This window comes from Diceros bicornis, chromosome 16 (genome assembly GCF_020826845.1).
Source record: "Diceros bicornis minor isolate mBicDic1 chromosome 16, mDicBic1.mat.cur, whole genome shotgun sequence".
Taxonomy (NCBI): Eukaryota; Metazoa; Chordata; class Mammalia; order Perissodactyla; family Rhinocerotidae; genus Diceros; species Diceros bicornis.
In genome coordinates, this window is record NC_080755.1 from 29,420,733 (window position 1) to 29,439,457 (window position 18,725).

General features: G+C 43.3%; 1 protein-coding gene across 1 annotated transcript; it reads right to left on the bottom strand.

The window, feature by feature from the left end:
- Nucleotides 1–44: 44 nt before the first annotated feature.
- ZSCAN30 (zinc finger and SCAN domain containing 30) lies at nt 45–14,778 on the bottom strand. Its single transcript, XM_058556988.1, has 4 exons — nt 14,693–14,778; nt 8,625–9,135; nt 7,941–8,079; nt 45–2,206 (listed from the first exon to the last, which is right to left on the bottom strand). The coding sequence occupies exons 2-4, from the start codon at nt 9,030–9,032 to the stop codon at nt 1,284–1,286; spliced, it is 1,470 nt and encodes a 489-aa protein (XP_058412971.1). The 5' UTR covers nt 9,033–9,135; nt 14,693–14,778; the 3' UTR covers nt 45–1,283.
- Between the last annotated feature and the right edge of the window lie 3,947 nt (nt 14,779–18,725).

The window sequence follows — 18,725 nt, forward strand, 5'->3', positions numbered from 1 at the left end:
GGGATAAACTGGTCTCAGCAATTAATTGTGGGTTAATTAAAACTGCCAAAATAAAAATTAGCAGAGAAGTCAAGTTCTGAGGAACTCGACAATTTGACAAATATTCATTGTCCTCAAGTAGCTTAGCATCTGCAAGCCTGCTGATGAGGGGAGGGGACAGAGAATGAGGAACAGTGAAGCCTGGGAAGGCAGACCTCCCATTCCCGCTTGTGTTCCTGTCAGCTTCCCATTTCCTGGGCCCCAGGGTGATGGGACACGAACACTTCAGTCACCACCATCCCTCTAGCCTCCAATATGTATTCTTTGCTTGGTGTGCATACATGCCTCTTTCCATATGACACACCAGTCTTCTGGGTCGGAGACAGGCTATTCAACTCAGTGATTATAAATAGGAAAAAGGAGCCAACACATGTCCTGGCTTCTGAACCAGGGTCTATGAGACCCAGTTTCTGCCAGAGAGAAGAATCGTGATAAAGGGATGTCTCCAGATCCTTTTGTCTTCATGCCATTGTATGTGCTGTAACCTCTGCTTGTAATGTTCTTCTCTTCCTTCTTGCCCTTGAGCTGGCTAACTTCTGCCTGCCTTTTCCATCTCAACTGAGATATCACATCCAGGCAGCCTTTAGAGACTCATAGACCAGGTTAGGTACCCCTGCCCTGTGTTTAGATAAGAGTCCTGGATTTATCCTACTAAAAAGCGCTTATCATGCTTTACTGTAAACACCTGCTTAATAAATATGTATATCTCATTAGCCCTTAACTATGGGAGGGCAATGGCCATGACTGCCCCCAGTGGCTGGTACATAGCAGGTGCTCAATAGATAAGTAGACCTCAGCTGACCTCAGCAGGAAGCTCAGGGCTGAGGAGAGAACTGACAAGGGGCCGAATGAGCTACCATTCCCCAGATCTTGCTAAACTGATCCAGGGCATAATTCAACATTTCATAACCTCACAATTGAACATTTTAGACAACTAAATAACTCTCAGCATGTGCCTCCAATTGCCAAATGCACAAGTACTCTTTCTGGGCAGGATCCTTGCCATTGGAGGCATCACCTCTTAATCTACCTTATAAGGAGCTCCTCCAGGATCTCTGCCCCAATCCTGGATTTACTGTGAAGGTGCCCGTCCCACAACATCTTTGTGTGGATCTACTCTTACAGTACTGAACTGGGCTGGAAGGACAGGAACTCTGCTCTCAGGAAATTTCTATCTTCTGTGGAAACTCACCCTCAAAGTGAATTCCTAGTATTTCACAATTGTACAATTCTTACCCACAGAGTTAAACTCTGGTGTGAGTTCTCTGATGCTGCATAAGGCCTGACCTATGCCTAAACGTTTTCCCACATTCTCTACATTCATAAGGCTTCTCCCCAGTGTGGATTCTCTGGTGCTGGGTGAGGGCTGAGCTCTGATTGAAGGATTTTCCACATTCGTTGCATTCGTAAGGTTTCTCTCCAGTGTGAATTCTTTGATGTTCAATAAGAATAGAGCTTCTACCAAAAGCCTTACCACATTCAATACATTCATAGCCTTTGTCTCCAGTGTGAATTTTCTTATGCTGAATAAGGGCTGAGCTCCGGCTGAAGGCTTTCCCACATTCACTGCATTCATAAGGTTTCTCTCCAGTGTGAATTCTCCGATGCCTAATGAGCTCTGAGCTGCCTCTGAAAGCTTTTCCACAGTCACAACATTCATAGGGTTTTTCACCACTATGAATTCTCTGATGTCTACCAAGGTCTGAGCTCAAACTGAAGGCTTTGCCACATTCTTTACATGCATAAGGTCTCTCTCCAGTATGAATTCTCTGATGTCTAATCAGCTTTGAGCTCTGGCAAAAGGCTTTCCCACAGTCAAGGCACTCATAGAGCTTGTCCCCAGTGTGAATTCTCTGTCGTGTAATAATATTTGAATTCAGACTGAGACTTCCTTCACTGTCATTACATTCAAGGACACTCTGTTCTTTCGAGATTTCCTTGTTGAAGGTTGCAAGACTAAAATGTCTGTCCTGGGAAGGAAGCTGACTCACTTTGTTCTTTGTAGCATTCCCTCGTGGCTTCTCAAAGCTGCCCAGACCTCCCAAAGCTTCTTCAACTATCTGTCCTGAAGGAGGGAGTCTTCCTGGGGATATCATGGCTGCTGATGCTACACATTCAATAATTTCTTGCTTTGGTGTCAATACCTTTTCGGCCACCAGTTTGCCATCTAAAAATGCAAATAGAAAATGCAAGTGTCATTTGCTCTCCATGTTGGAAGAAAGGAATCTATTATAGCAGGAAGAGAAGATAAACTAAACCAAATGAAATAGGTATTTACCTATTTGAAGGAAAACTCTTAAAACTAGCTCCCCAATCTAGAATTTAGAGAAGTGGCCTGGGGTAGTGAAAGGTGGCAGCCTGAGAGAGTAAGGTTGACAAAGAATGAGAGGCAGCATTGGAGAAGAGGGATAAGATGCTAATAAATGAAGTATTAGTCCAGGAAGCTGGGAGACAATCCTGAATTAGAGAAGATGTATTTTTAGGTAATGAGGGAAAGGAAAAGAGGTGATAAGGAGTGGTCATGATAAAGAAAGATGTCTAACAGTCTTGAATCACTAGTGCTTCTAGAAAAGTAGGAGAGCAGAAGATACAATTAGGAAATGCTTTTGAGGTTAGTATTGGGCAGAGGTAGGTGGGCAGGAACTAGAATGCATTAAGGCAGTTGCAGATTCTGGCAGGTTCCAAGTTGATTAAATGATTATAAACAAATAGAATAAGACATACAGAGTATGAGAAAAGGAATACTGTGGGTTCCTAACTCATTCTGGGGTCAGGTGGGAGTCTTATATGTTAACTTTTTTTTTTTTTTTTTTGGTGAGGACGATTGGTCCTGAGCTAACATCTGTACCAGTTTTCCTCTATTTTGTATATGGGACACCACCACAGCATGGCTTGATGAGCGGTGTGTAGGTCTGCACGCCGATCTGAACCCGCAAGCCCTGGGCTGCCAAAGTGGAGTGCACGAACCTAACCAGCACGCCACTGGGCCAGCCCTGTATGTTCACTTTTTTATGGGTAAATGGTCAAGAAGGTGGATGGAAACAAATGGCAGATGTGACTGCCCAGAGCCAAACCTTCAGTGCTCACACAACATGCCCCTCTCAGTTCTAGATTTCTACTAACTCTGAACAGGAGACTAGTAGGTGATGGCTGATGTAATCTGAATTATTTTGAGGTGGGAAAATCTGAAAAACTATTAAGTTACTTTCATCTTCCCAAAAGTCCTCTAAACTTATATGCATTTTACAGATCAGGAAACTGAGGCTCAGAGATGCTACGCCACCTATGTAAGGCCATAGAATTAATAATTGGCAGAGTCAGGATTCAAACAAAGATACTTCACATCAAGGCTTGCAGTTTTCCCCTATGTCATCTGCTTTCCCTATTGGAAAGAAGCAGGGCTGTAGTTGCACTGAAACAGAAAAATCATTTTTATTTGGCTTTGGAAAAATATGTTTTTATATGAAATGAAATACTTCTGATATTCTTTGAGTTCACAATGCTTCAAACACAACAATAAAGCCTCACAGTGATGACCTGAGCCAGGCTGTCTGGCTGCCCCTTTCCTCATTCCTCACCAGAAATTAGAGGTGGACAGCATCGCCTCTTAGATCAGGGCTGAACACTAACATTCACACTGTCCCTGGGTCTTAGAGAGAAATCTAAATTATTCAAGGCTGTGCTTGTTCAAAAAGATTTATGAAAAGATTTATGAAAAGAAGATTTATGAAAAAAATATATTAGCATATAATAAAGGCAGAAGAATAAGCACTAAATTGACTGAAGTCAGAGACCTGACCTAATGAGAAATTTTCTGAAAGTAGTAAATAGGTCAAATTATAAAGAGTATAAAGAATACAAATTATAAAGAGTATAAAGTGGCAATAATTGTGTAGGGACAAATTAGGGCTGTGAGAATCAGAAAAGCAAGGTAACTTCTAGGATTTAAAACACCTCTTCAAACTGTGTAACTACATGAAGTCAAATTACAAGACTAGAGAAAAACGCTGACCTTAAATGTATAGATCAGGAAAACACCAAGATTTTTACTTTTTTCAATATATATTTATATTACACAAAAAAACAGAATAAACAGTAACTGGAGTAATTCCTAGGAATGACAAATAAAGATTAAAAGTAGAATAAGAAATGATCACTTGAGTATTTAGGAATACTGGTACAGAAATAACCTAAATAACCCTATTAATATCTTCCAAGAATGAATGCTAATTCACAATCAAGCCTAAAGTCTAGATGCTGGAGGGTGGGGGTACAGATGACAGGAGGTGCTTTGGAGGAAAAATAAGCCATAGGTTTCTGTGTAGAAGAGTTCGTCTCTATAATACACCCTCTGCTATTTTCCTACCTGTTCAGTAACCTGTATGGTCTAAAATCCTTTTAACTAGAGATATGGCCTTTAATTGCACATTGAGAAATATGCTTTAAGCCTTACTACTATGTAGATGATGCTCCACTGCCCACCTAAGTCCTCTTGACCAATACAGTGCCTCCTTCCCCCAGCTGCTATGAATGTTGGCTCCTAACTACCCACAGCTGCCCCCTGCTGTGGAGAATTGCCCTGGCTGATGAGAGCCACCTAGCCCAGGAAGTTACTTCTGCCCCAACTCCCCCAACCCCCCAACAGCCTCAAGAAGTGACAACTCAGTAGTGCAATTATGCTCCCCAAACCCCCATAGATTAGACCAAGGCTAGGTTTACCCAAGGCCACATCATTGTTTGCTCCTAATCCTTCCTAAGGATTCCTAATCCTTCCTAAGGATTCCTAATCCTATTTCTCTCACTCTATTACAGATTTCTCCCAAAGAGCATGCCCTCAACAAATCATCTGCATTCATATCTCCATCTCGGGCTCTTCTTCTAGCAAGACGTCTTGTTAGGCTAGTGAAGAACCTACAGGAAAATTATAACCCCAGGTTGTAAGGTTGTAAAAATGACATGGTGACTCTTACAATCCTATCAAGGTGGATCCCTCCAGTGATTTAAACCTTATGACTTAGGTGAAAGATGTGAAATGATCCACATTAATTCTTCAGAGGTGGGGCTGACTAAGACCCTCAGGACTAAAAAAAGCCCAGCATAATGAGATTTATCAGGAACCCAGTCAAGCCACTCAAGACCATACACTTAAGGGATCAGGCATAAATGGAGGATGAGGAAATTTTGCTAAGGCCAAGGAAGGCTGAAAGATGGAATCACTGTTGCCCATAAGGTGACTGAGTCAACAACATAATGCCTCTGGGAAGTAACAAACAACAAGATATAAAATGCAACAGATAGCTGGGAAGCGAATCTACTTATATTTAGAATTAATCAGATCCTCATTAGAGTATTTTATTTTGTTTTGATCCCTGAACTTCAAGTGAAAGTGGAGAAACTAAAGTATGTCCAGAGAAATATGCCAAGATGATCAGAGAGATGGAACACAGATGGAATCAAAGGCAGTGAGAGGCTTAGTTAAAAAAGGTCAAAGGGCAGTTTAGTCATTACCTTCAAGTACAGGTTGTGTTTTATAAGGACTCTGCTAAACAAATAAAAGGAAATAGAATTAAATTAAAGCTAGAAATATTTCATATGGACATAGAGAAGAACTTTAATATGTATTAGTTTGCTAGGGCTGCCATAACAAAATACCACAGACTGGGTGGCTTAAACCACAGAAATTTATTTTCTCACAATTCTGGAGGCTGGAAGTCCAAAATCAAGGAGTCAGCAGGTTTGATTTCTTCTGAGGCCTGTCTCTCCTTGGCTTGCATATGGCCGCCTTCTCACTGTGTCCTCACATGGTATTTCCTCTCGGTCTGTATTGTGTCCTAATCTCCTCTTCTTATAAGGACACCAGTCACGTTGGCGTAGGGCCCATTCTAACAACCTCATTTTAATGAATTACTTAAGGCCATGTCTCCAAATATAGATGCATTCTTTTTTTTTTTTTTTGTGAGGAAGATCAGCCCTGAGCCAACATCCATGCCAATCCTCCTCTTTTTGCTGAGGAAGACTGGCCCTGAGCTAACATCCATGCCCAACCTCCTCCACTTTATGTGGGACGCCGCCACAGCATGGCCTGACAAGCGGTGCCTGGGTGCGCGCCCGGGATCCGAACCCGGGCCGCCAGCAGCGGAGCACACGCACTTAACCGCCATGCCATGGGGCTGGCCCCCTATAGATGCATTCTTAGGTATTAGGGGTTAGGGCTTCAACATGTGAATTTGGGGGGACACCATTCAGCCCATAACCAATATCAATATCAAAAAGCCCAAGAAAGATTTAAGAAATTACATTAGAGTTTCTGCTCCTCAAGCCATTAAAAGAAGGAAGTGAAATAATCTACCCTAAATGATTTAGATATTTACCTACTTTAAGGCAGAGGACTTGAGGAAATGATTTTTCAAAACCCATTTTAATGTAGCTCTTCCTTGATTGATGCAGAAGACATTTAAGTGGGCTCACTTGACTAATAACATGTGGGGGAAGGCTAGGAGGGAGTTTCCCAGGAGGCCTCAGTGTGTAGATGTATGGATTCCTTTGGTGAATTGCCAAGGTCCAGGGTCTGGCCCTTGGGCTTGTGGCCTCATAAACCTAATTTTATCATCACAATGAACAGATTTACCTCTTGGGGTAAACTCTCATTAACCAAGCTCATGAAACTGAACAATAAAACCAGAATGGGAATTAATTAGTAATGTAACTATCACAAAGACCAGACTGAACTAATGCGCTTTCTTATTATAAGCTTCATGGGAAGTTAATAAGATTGCTTGGTGAAGAGGAAATCAGAAAGGTAGTTGGATGTAACAAAAATTTAATAAGAACAAGCTAATAAGGCTAATGTATCTGCTGTCCATGGGATGATTTTGCCAATAACATAAACAAGGTCCTTTTGGTTCTAATCCTTGACATCTGCACCAGCTAACAATTAATTGCCTCTCAGCTTCAAATCCACCCTTCAATACCCTGCCTGTGATACTGGAATATTTCTCCCTGGCCAGCTGGCATGATGCAAGCTTTAACAGTAGAGGGAGGCTGAAGGGACACTGGAGGAGGAAGGGGCTTTTCTTTCTGGTTCTGATGTGCTCTGTTTGTTCCTGTAGCACGTGGGGCACCCAGCAGTGCTCACCTCCAATTAGTTTCAGAGGCACTATCCCTGTGGGTGGCCTCCCAACAAGTTCTGTGTCATGGCACCTCCCCACAGGGGGTGTGATACCCCAGAGGGTGGCTTCTCAGAGAGTTCTGCATCACAGCACACACACCCTCCCCCCAGCACTCCATGAATGGCTTCCCTTAGTACCCCAAAGAGCAGCTTCCCAGCAAGTTCTGCCAGCACAGCACTTCAGTGAACATCTCCATTCAGTGGGTTACAGCTGCACCCTCTGCAACAAGATCTGGATGTCAGCTCTGGCAGGGGAGAAAGAAGATGTGGCACACTCTTGCAGTCTGTTCCTTCCTTGGGTGCTCTGCCTCAGTCCTAGAGACTCCCTATATGTGTTATTCCTGTATTCTTTAGAGGGGGGTGTGTTTTTTTTCTCTACTTAGTAATTAATCCCCTGTTAATAGTTAATAATTATTAATATTAAACTTTCCCTGTTCAAATTACTGTGTGGTTTCTGTTACTAATACAGTATTCATCTCCATCTTAGGGACTGCCTTGCCAGTGGGACCATAATATTAAAAAAACAGAATATTGTTCTTTGAATATTATGGATATTATTAGAGAATTTTACCTTAATTCTTAACCGAAAGTTAGAAATTATGTTGGCATTTCAGATTCTAGGCAGAGCCAATGGAAGAATAGTTCTAGGCAAGGCCACAGGTGATTGTCATTAAAAAAATCAACCATGCCACAGATGATAGCCCTCATCCCAAGATGGACTGTGGCTCCTCACCTCTCTCGTGGAAAGCCTGGGGCTCCTGAGTCTCACTCTTGCACAGGTTCTCCAAGGGCTGGAACTGGCTACTCAGAGACTTCAGTGCTCCCATGGATGTCATTTCCTTCCAGAACATTCCTTGGCCATGAGCTGTGTCCTAGGAGCAATCAAGTACCAGCACTATGATTCTAAGGATATACAAGAGGAAAACTCCTAGAGTGCAGGGCAGGAGGAGTCAGAAACTCTTTAACATGATTAGATAAAAAAAGCAACAGGACTGGGGCCGGCCCCCTGGCCTAGTGGGTAAGTTCGGCGCACTCCGCTTCGGTGGTCTGCATTCGTGGGTTTCGATCCCGGGCGTGGACCTACACCACTTGTCAGCCGTGCTGTGGTGGCAACCCACATACAAAATAGAGGAAGACTGGCACGGATGTTAGCTCAGGGCAAATCTTCCTCAAGCAAAATGAGGAAGATTAGCAACAGATGTTGGCTCAGGGTGAATCTTCCTCAGCAAAAAAAATAAAAATAAAAACAAAAAACAACAGAACTAAAAGCCTCAGTGACTTGATGCCAGTGGACAAATAATAACCCCAAAGACAAAAATGTTATAATTCTCTGATAGCCGAGTCAATGCCACTCATAATGGCTTCCCCATTTACTTGAATTAGGTAAAACAAGCAAACAAAAACACCTACTTCTTACCTGTTGCCTTGGTTCATCAAGCTCTTTCTCCAGCTCCTCCAGCATAGTCACTGCTTCCTCTCCATTCTCTGGTCGGTGATCTCGCAGCCAGGCCTGCAGCTCCTCTGGCAGGATGGCCAGGAACTGCTCCAGCACCAGCAGCTCCAGGATCTGCTCCTTGGTGTGCACCTCCGGCCTCAGCCACTGACGGCAAAGCTGCCGGAGCCGGCTCAGAGCCTCCCGGGGCCCAGCAGAGTCAGAGTAACCCAACTGCCTGAACCGCTGGCGGAAGGTCTCCTGGCTACTGGCGTTTCCCTGAAGGCCCAAGTCCTGCCCCCAAACATAATTCTCGTCTTCAACCTTCACAATTATAAGTCCTTCTTGTTCTTTTGGAGCGTGGGAGGCCAAGGCTGTGGCCTTTCCTGACATTCTGGGCAGAGACAGTCTGAAAAGGCTGCCCAGTTGAGGCAGGGAGGGGATGGAGGTCTGTGTCTAAGAGATGCCTTCTGAACTCCAGCTCTTCAGGGAGCTCCTGAGGTGGACAGTGCCAGTGTTACTCAGGGGAAAATGTGCTTAGAATATAAATACAGGGTTTTGAAGACCAGTCGGCAGGGAGTGTAGCACTGTCAAAAAAGCTGACTAAAAGAGAGCTTCTGTATGGAAGATACATTTATAGATGTATGATCCAGGATTTTTTCAGGATGTGAAATAGAAAATTTAATATCACCTAAATCAATTTAACCTTTAGTAACAATGTTAGGGATAACATTAGGGATAATAAATAGTGCTTATAGAATATGGAAAGCAAGAAAAACACTATAGTATATTATTACTTCTCAGAATGATAATCACCATTTTATTAAGCACCTACTAGATGCCAAGCACTAGCTGGATATTTAACATAAATTTTACGTAATTTTCCATAATTTTCCTAACAACTCTATAAAGACAATCAGAATTACGCCCATTTTCAAAATGAGGCTACTGAGAACCATAAACTGACCAAAGATACACAGCCAGTAAGCAGCAGAACTGGGCTCTGCAACCAAAGTATTTAGCTCTTTCTATTATGCCATGGGGCCTTCCAAAAGAAGGGAATTTGCACTTAAGAAACACCTACTATCGCAGGCACTTTACAAATACTATTTTATTGGGCTTTGACAGTAACACTATGAGGTAAGTATTATCATCCCCATCTGTTATAAATGAGGAAACTGAGGTTCCTGAGCGTTAAGTAATTTGCCTAAGGCCCCAGTCTGGTAAATAGCCAAGTCAAGACATGAACCTAGGGTTGCCCAACTCTAGAGCACTTGCTCTTTCTATTATAAAATGGGTTAACGCCCAGGACAATCTTGGTTGATACTATAAATTAAGAATGATGGTGAAAATGTTGGGAAAGGATCATGGAGAATGGCCAAGGTGAGTGCACAGGAAGAATTACTCTTAACTTTAAGTCACAAGGTTCTGAGACAACACAAAGAAAAGACAAATGGATTCCTTCATTTATTATTTCAATAAATACTTGAGCTATGTGCTAGGCGGTGTACTGAATAGACCTGTCAGGATTAAAAGGTCTGTCCTCAAGGACTCCTAGTTTAGCATGGGACAGCGACAGGTAAACAGACAAACACAGTGTGAGAAATCCAAGGATGGAGGGAAGCAGACAACGTAGCTTCTGACTACCCTGAAAGATGACTGACTAAGACCAGGGAGAGAGGCCTGAGGGAGGTATCTCAGCAAAGTCTGATATAAGTCAGCCAAGTGAAGATGTACAGGAAGGTCATTCAGGCAAAGAGAACAGTTGGTACGAGTGATGTGGCCCATTGAGGAAACTGCAGGTGGTTTAGAGAGGCCAGACTAGTGGCCATCACCTCTGACTAAGACCTCAGAATAGCCATGGAGCATGGACCCCACAACAGACTTATTAAGTCAGAATCTCCACGGGTGGGGCTTCAATAAGTGCCACAAACACTTCTGATGTGCAGCCAGGGTAAAAAAAAACCCTGGGCCAGAGCCTGGGGCACAGTCAAGGAATGGTGAGAACCTGTAGAGGAAGAGCCAGGTCACCAAGGGTCTGAGAGGTTGTTTTACAAAGTTTGCATTTGATCCCCAAGGCCATAGGGATGGCTGGAGGGTGTGTGCACCCACTCAGAGGGTGGTGTGGAGAAGAGATGGGAAGGAGTCTGTTGTAACCATTCAGGCAAGAGTTGATGAGGGCCTGAGCTATGGGAGCCAAGAGATATAAAGATGAGAGATTTGACAGGACTTAGGGACACACTGGATAAGGGTTTGGAAGAGACGGACGTCAAGGACTCAGATTTCTGGCTGGCTCTGGTGGCTGACAGGATGGGACTATCATTTATTGAGCTATTTATGAAGAAAGTTAGGTCTGAGATAGCTAAAAAACAGCATTTCCTAAGCTATGCTTTGCTAGATATTAAGAGACATTCCACATACACTTACCTAAACACAGAGAAACTTGGGGATATTTTCTTCTTACATTAATTTTTTAGTGTAAGAAAAATACCAGATATATTTCTTTAATTCTTATTAAGTGACAATTGACATTTAAGAAATCCCATGACAAAGCATCATCAGATCTGTTCACTGATGTGTACACAGCATTTACCAAGGGTTGCATCACATTGTGTGTCCTTTACTTAGTAATCACCGGTGTATGTTATGCATCTTGCCTTGTAATTTCAATATGTTTGTGATATTATTCAATTTTTATTATAAATACTATGCCTCACCAACTTGTCTTCCATGGGTGTGTGGCTGAAGGGAAGTTTTTCACCGTAAAGCACTGTCTGTTCCTCCTCCATCTCCTTCACTGGGCCATACTCCTCTACATCAGAGTTCCATAGGTTAACCCTAAGTCTGCCACTGTTTTCACTTCCTCCTGGGCAATCTCATCCTTGCCTCTGCTTACCATCCATCTCTGATCTAAAGCTCCCATCTGAGCTTCAGCCCTGTTTACCCACTGCTCCTCCCTCCCACCATAACTCCTCTTGAATTTCTCATAAGGACCTCAAACTCAACACATCCATGATCAATTGATGATTCCTCACACCCCAAACCTGTTCCTCTGCCAGTGATCCTCTCTTAGGAAGCAGGAATACCCATCTGGCTGCACCGCCAGAAACCTGGAAGCATCCCTAACACCATCCTTTCCAGTACTCCTTCCTGTATTTAATGAAAATTAAGTCCTATTGATTTTATTTCCTATCTCCAGAATCCGCCCTTCCCCATCTCTGCCACCACCATCTTTATCCCAGCAACTATCCTTTCTGTCACACTACACAATACCGCACAGTCTGTTGAGTGATCTTTTCAAATTGCAAATCTGATCCTGTTCCTCTGACCAGTTTTTAAAAAAGGAAAAGCAAAACAAAAACAAAATCCTTCTGCCACGGTGAGGCTCTCTTTGATTGCACTCATCTCATCTTACAGATGCCTGAGCCACACCCTGGCCTGAGTCGGAACTTCCAGGGTAGTGTCCCAACAACTGTATTTGTAAAACATTCTGCAAGTGATTCTCCCGTGCAGGCAGGGTTGAGAACACTGGGCTAGTCAAGGAGTCACAAGAGACATGGTTAAAGGGAACTGCATTCCTTTCCCTCAGAGCATTTCTCTCACTTTGTCAGTATATATACTTTAGTGGGATTATTGGGTTAATATCCGTCTTGTCCATGATTAGACCATAAGCTACATAACATTTTTTGCTCACTATGGTATTTCCATCACCCAGTCCCTTGCATGGTACATAGTAGATGCTATATATATAATATACACAAAAGAATGAGTATCACTGCAGTCAAGGAAAGACAGTTTCAGAGAGGCAGGGGTCAACATTGTCAAATGTCTCATAAAGACTGAAACATGCTCCGCAGCACTTCTTATACTGCAGGGAGGTGACCTAGCTCATAGGAAGAGCACCAGCTTTAAAGTCAGGTGACCCAATGATTTGGAATCATAGGGCAGCCTACTAGCTGTGTAACAGTACTCATTGACTGAACCTTTCTGAGATTCTATTTTGTCTCCTAAAAATGGAATGAATAATGTCTTCATTGCAGTGTTATTATAGGAACTGGAAATAACATAAAACATCTAGAGTAGTGCTTGGTGTATTAAGCATGTCTTTTTATTCTTTGATCTTTGATGCTTTGACCTCTGGGGCCTTGTTGATGCTGGAGAGACAGGAATAGCCAATTCCTAGAGACACTAAACTCAGGTGCAAGCACACCTTTCATATGCAAATCAACCAATCCAGAGCCCGCTCCCTCACCACGTCCTCTATGGGCTTTCACATCCAGGGCCACCATTCCTCTGCCCTAATCACCCCACGGCCAGGTACCAGACAATTAGAGACAACCCCGATCCCTAATAGCCCACTGAAAGTATTCAAACCAGCCAATCCTAAGACTGTTTACCTTGCCTCGCGAATTCCTTCCCACATAAACCACAATAAAGGCTCCTTCCCACTTTCCCCTCACTCCCTCTACCTTTTGACTAACCTTGGTTCTTCCCCCGGTGGCCCTGTGGGGCATGGTATGCCCCCTCCTCTGAGAACTGTGAGTAACAAACTGTCTTTTCAATGGCAATCATATCCTGATCTGTTGTCCTCACCACATCTGAATAATAATAAAACTTACATCTTAAAACACTGGCCCAGAGTAGGTACTCAACACATGGCAGATATGGGGCAAGGGAAAGGCAAATTCCACATCACAAGGCATGCCTTACAGAATACGCTCTACTGGGGAAACTTAGCAGCCTGTCAGTAAAAGGAAGCACAGGTCCCCTGATTCTTGCATCATCCCGTATAACGGAATTCTGGAGGGAGGCACTGCTGTGTTTCAGGGGAGAGCGCCTTCTACCTTCTTATATTATAAATGTGAGAAAGCAGCCTCCTCAGTAGCGGGCATTAGTCGACTGCTTTGGACCAGAAGTTTGGATTTAAGCGTCACTGGTTTATGGAGTTGTCTAGAGAACCTAGTTGGGGGGCTGGAAGCACTGAGCCTGGATACAGCGCTTATCTCGGAGAGAAGATGAGATCCTGGTCCCAGCTAGGTCTTAGTCCAAATAACACAAGCTCCTCCAAGGCACTTTTGGACAATCCTGCTCCCTGCAGTGGCTGCTGTTATAATGTATCAGCACCGTTCACTTAATTAATTGTAACAGAAAACACTAATTGAGCTTTTATTATAGAGTCAAGCACTGTCTACCTGTTTTAAGTGTCTTCATTCATTTCATCCTCACAGCACTCTATGGTCTAGGTTCTACTGTTTTACTGAAGACAAACAAAGAAGTTATGCAATTTGTCCCAGGTCACATGGCTTGTAAGTGATGTAGTCTGGACTGTTTTGAAACCAAATGGTCTGACTCCAGAGTCCATAGTCTTAGATGTGTACTCTGCTGAACTTTTCACATTTGCCTTCCCCACTAAACTAAGGGCCCTTGTTGAAGAGGGCTGGTGTTTTTCACACATTTCTTTATTTATTGAGTGCCTAATTGTGCAGGCGCTGTGCTAGGCGCTGAGCAAAGTTTTATAAACAAGAAGTGTCCTTGCCATTACAGAACTTAAAAAAAGTAGGGAGAGGTGGACGTTAAAGAGAAAGCACACACAATTACCTAATTTAATCGTGATAACTACAAAGGGGAAAGCAGAAAGTGCTCTGAGCGTGACTGATAAAGAATCTAACCTAGACTGGGGAAGTCAGGACGGAGGGCTGAGACCTGACTCGAGAGGGAGCTCTGGCCCCATGAGAAGTGGGAGGAAAGATTCCATCAATGCATGTCCTACTCCTCAGCCTCCGGCCTGGCACACAGGAGGCTCCCGGTAAGTGCCTGAGGAGTCAAAGGACGCAAGGGCGGGATGAGCGGGCGGACGGACAAAAGCATGAAAGGATGATGGATGGCCCCGCGGGCGGGCGGACAGTAGCGCCGACAACCGGCGGCCACCTGGTCCAGCCGCGGGCTCCGCCCACGGCAGAGGTAGGCCGAGGCAAGTCGGCGGGGACGGCGGATGCCGCACAGGGGCGATGAGGGAAGCACCCGGGGCCGCGCCGCCCAGCCGCCTCACTCACCCTTCGCTCCGCAGGCTGCGGGGACGACCCCAGATACGGAGCAGGACGGTTTCGGGGCGCGCGCGCCGGAAGTGGGGGTGGGCGCGCCCCTCTAGGAAGCCCGGAGGACTGCAGCTCTGTCGCGGGCGCGCGGCGCGGCGGCTCCGGAGGAGGGGCGAGGGCTCGGGGAGAAGGAGAGCGTCCCTGGGTGAGACCGGTGAGCACGGCTCCGAGTGGAAACGGTTGACGGGCGACTGCAAGAGGAAAAGAAAAACATATAAATAGAGAGCGCGCGAGCTTGACCTTGGTGTAGCATCAAGGAGATAAAAATCGAACCTAAAATAGGTCTCAAAATTTTGAGAAGGGGAGGACTAGACCACATTCACGTTGACTGTCTGCAATGACAGTCCTAGAAGCTACGGGAGGAGTGTGGGGGTAGTGTCCTGCTCTGGAATGGCGAGGGTGCAAGGCAGAGGATCCACCCTGCCTTCGAGTGCAAGGGCGGGGGGGGGGGGGGCCGAGGCGGAGCGGAAGGTGAGAGTAATTTTCTCGTAGAATGCGCTGCTCAGGCCGATCCTTGCCGAATGACTAGAATGCTGATTTAGAGGAGCGCGACGTTTCCCACGTAGGGAGCGACAGGAGCGAGAGCACAGCAGTGGGAAGTGCAGGTCATGCTCCGGGAATTAGTCCAGCATCTTGGTTGGCGGGAACCTAGGCTAAGGGATGGGTTGGGGTCAGGTTTGGAGAGTTTCAAATGCCAGGCTCAGGAGTTAGGAATGCGTTTAGTAATCAGTACAGGCCATTTACACGGTACAGGGCCAGAAGTGTACTTCGGGGCTATATCTGACGGTACTGTGTAGAGTGAATTAAAGGGCAACAGAGATGAAAGAGGACAGGCGGTTAGAAATGTGAACTAAGCAAGATTTGATAATATCTAAAAATAAGATTGAAGACGGGGAAGGGGATGACATCGCCAAGGGAGAGCCTGTGGAAAATAAACAGGGAATTGTGAAATACCCATGTTTGGGGGTGGGAAGAGAAAGAGCAGATAGAGAAGAGGAGCTGCTCAGAGAAGGAGAGCCAGGTGGTTCAAACGTCATAAAAGCCAAGAGAGCGGTTCAGCAGAGGGAACAGGTCCCTAGCAGATGCAGCAGAGAGCTATAAGAGGGTGAGAACTAAAGTGATGCTGGAATTAGGGGGAGGGGCAGAAGAAGGGCCAGAGAGAGATGTACCTGCTGGACTGTCCTTGCCAGGGCTTAAGAAGTGTATGTTAAGGCACTGAGAAGATGTCATAATTCCTTGTGAGAAATGTAATAGTGCAAGAAGGAAAAAGAGAGGACAGGTTAGACTAGGCAACAGGATTGAAAGGTGTTTGTTTGTTTTTTAAGGATGGTGGAGACCTAATTATATTTGTAGAAAAAAGGTGAAGTGTGACTGGAGGGAGAAATTGAAGACAGAAAAAAAGAGGAATAGCTGATGGGGAGAGAATGAGGCAGGATAGGCAGGTGGAGTTGTCTCAGAAAATAAGATGAAGGTTTATAATAAAAATGGTGCGTTTTGGCCCATGTTGTGATGCTCTGAATGCAGACCAGCCAAATAGTATCGGTTAGTAATTCTTATTTTACAAGTAAATAAGTGCACAGTTTGTTGAATTTTCACAAACTGAACACACTCATGTTACTAGTACTCAGATAAAGAAACAGAACATTATCAGGACTTCCAAGGACTTTGCTCTCTTGTTCTCTCTTCAAGTGACTACCCTCCTCTAGCCCTAATAGGTAGCCGCTATGCTGAACTTTGATCATGGTCTTGCCTGCTTTTGTACTTTATATAAACGGAATTCAGTATGTACTCTTTTAAGTCTGGCTTCATTCAACATTGTTTGTAAAGTCTGTTCATATTGTTTTGTGTAGATGTACACTGTACATTATCATTTCTAATGATATTATATTATGTGATTATGCCAATATTTATTCATTCTATTATTGGTGAACATTATTGAGAGTGAGGTATTTAAGTCTGTAAATACATTAATTTATTTTTGGACATTAAACCAACCGTGGGTTACTAGGATAAATTCCACTTGGCCATGGTATATAATCCTTTTTTATGTGTTAATGAATTTAATTTGCTAATATTTTATTGAGGATTTTTGTGTCTATATTGTTAGAGATATTGGTCTGTAGTTTTATTTTTCTGTATTGTCTTTGTCTGGCTTTCATATCAGAGTAATTACTGGCCCCTTCTGTTTTCTGGAAAAGATTGTGAAGGATTGGTATTATTCTTAAACTGTTTGATAGAAGAGTGCCTGTCCCCCCTAAGTGAAGCCATCTGGGCCTGTGCTTTTCTTTGTTAGAAAATTTTTTATTACTAACTTGTTTGTTATTTTTCATACATTTATTCATAGTTTCTATTTCTTTTTCTGTCACTTTTAGTAATTAGTATATTTCTAGTAACTTGTCCATTTCGCTTATGTTGTGTAATATGTTGGCATAAAGTTGTTCATAGTATTTCCTTATACGTACTCTTTTAAATTTCTATAAAGTTCGTAGTGATGTCCCCTCTTCTGTGCTTTTGTTAATCTTTTTCTTGGTCAGTCTAGTAAAGGTTTGTCAATTTTTGTTGACAAACAAAGAACCAAATTTTTTTTGGTTTGATATTTATCTCTTGTTTTTCTGCTTTCTGCTTCATTAATTACTACTCAAATCATTATTACTTCTTTCTACTTTTTTGTTGTAGTTATTAAGTTTGCTCTCCTTTTTCAAGTTTCTTAAGGTGGAAGCTTAGGTTATTGATATCAGATTTTCTTTTCTAATATATGCATTTTAAAGCTAAAAATTTTCCTCTAAGCACTGCTTTAGCTGCATCCCATAAAATTTTATGTTGCATTTCATTTTCATTCAGTTCAAAACATTTTCTAATTTCCCTTGTGATTTCTTCTTTGAACCATAAGTTATTAAGATGTATGTTGTTTCATTTCCAAATATTTGTAGAGTTCCCAAATTACTCTGTGGCTCAATCCACCCTCTGGGCACCCTATTTTTTGCATGTAGAATCTCAAGAGTCTGACAGTCTTCCTTCATTTTGTCCTGTCTCTGTCCAATTCAGTCCAAGCTGCCAGTGTTTCTGGTAACATAACATTCTCAAGAACCATGTTCATCTTCCATGGATATCAAGGGGATCCACACAGTTAGATGCAGGAGTTCTCCACAGAGCCTTCTTGGATAACCCAATTTCTATTCCTGGTTTCTGTTGAGATGGTGGATTGGATCCATGAATCACATACCTAATCTCTTCACCAAAAGGCTGTCCAGCTACACTCATAGCCTTGTCTCCAGAGCATGCTATCTGGATAGGCTGAGAATTTTCCAAATCATCAAGTGTGATTCCTTTTTGCTTAACATTTCCTTCCTCAATTTATCTCTTTCCTCTCACATTTTACCATAATCAGCAAGAAAAACCCAGGCCATACCTTCCACACTTTGCTTGGAAATCTCCCCAGCTAAATATCCAGGTTCATCACTTATAAGTTCTATTTTCTACCCAAAAGCAGAACACGATTCAGCCAATTTCTGCTACTTTATAACCAGGATCACCTTTTCTCTAGTTTCCAATAACGTTTTCCTCATTTCTCTCTGAGACCTCACCAGAAATATCTTTAAGTTTTTAACATTCTGTTCATGACAATATATGTATTCTCTAAGTTGACAGAAAATTTCTCTACTGTCCTTTTCACTTCCTTCTGAGCCCTTGCCAGAATCACCTTTAATGTCCATATTTCTACCAATCTCTAACAATCTCTTCAAGGCAACCTAGGCTTCTATCATGGGCCTTAAAACTCTTCTAGCCTCTAGCCATTACCCAATGCCAAATCCATATCTACATTTTTAGGTATTTATTACAGCAGCACCCCACTTCTGGTACCACAAACAGAGGGGCTTAATACAATAGAAATTTATTCTCTCACAGTTCTGGAGGTTAGAAGTCCAAAATCAAGGGGCTGGCAGGGCCATGCTCCCTCTGAAGGCTCTAGAGAAGAATCTGTTCCATGCCT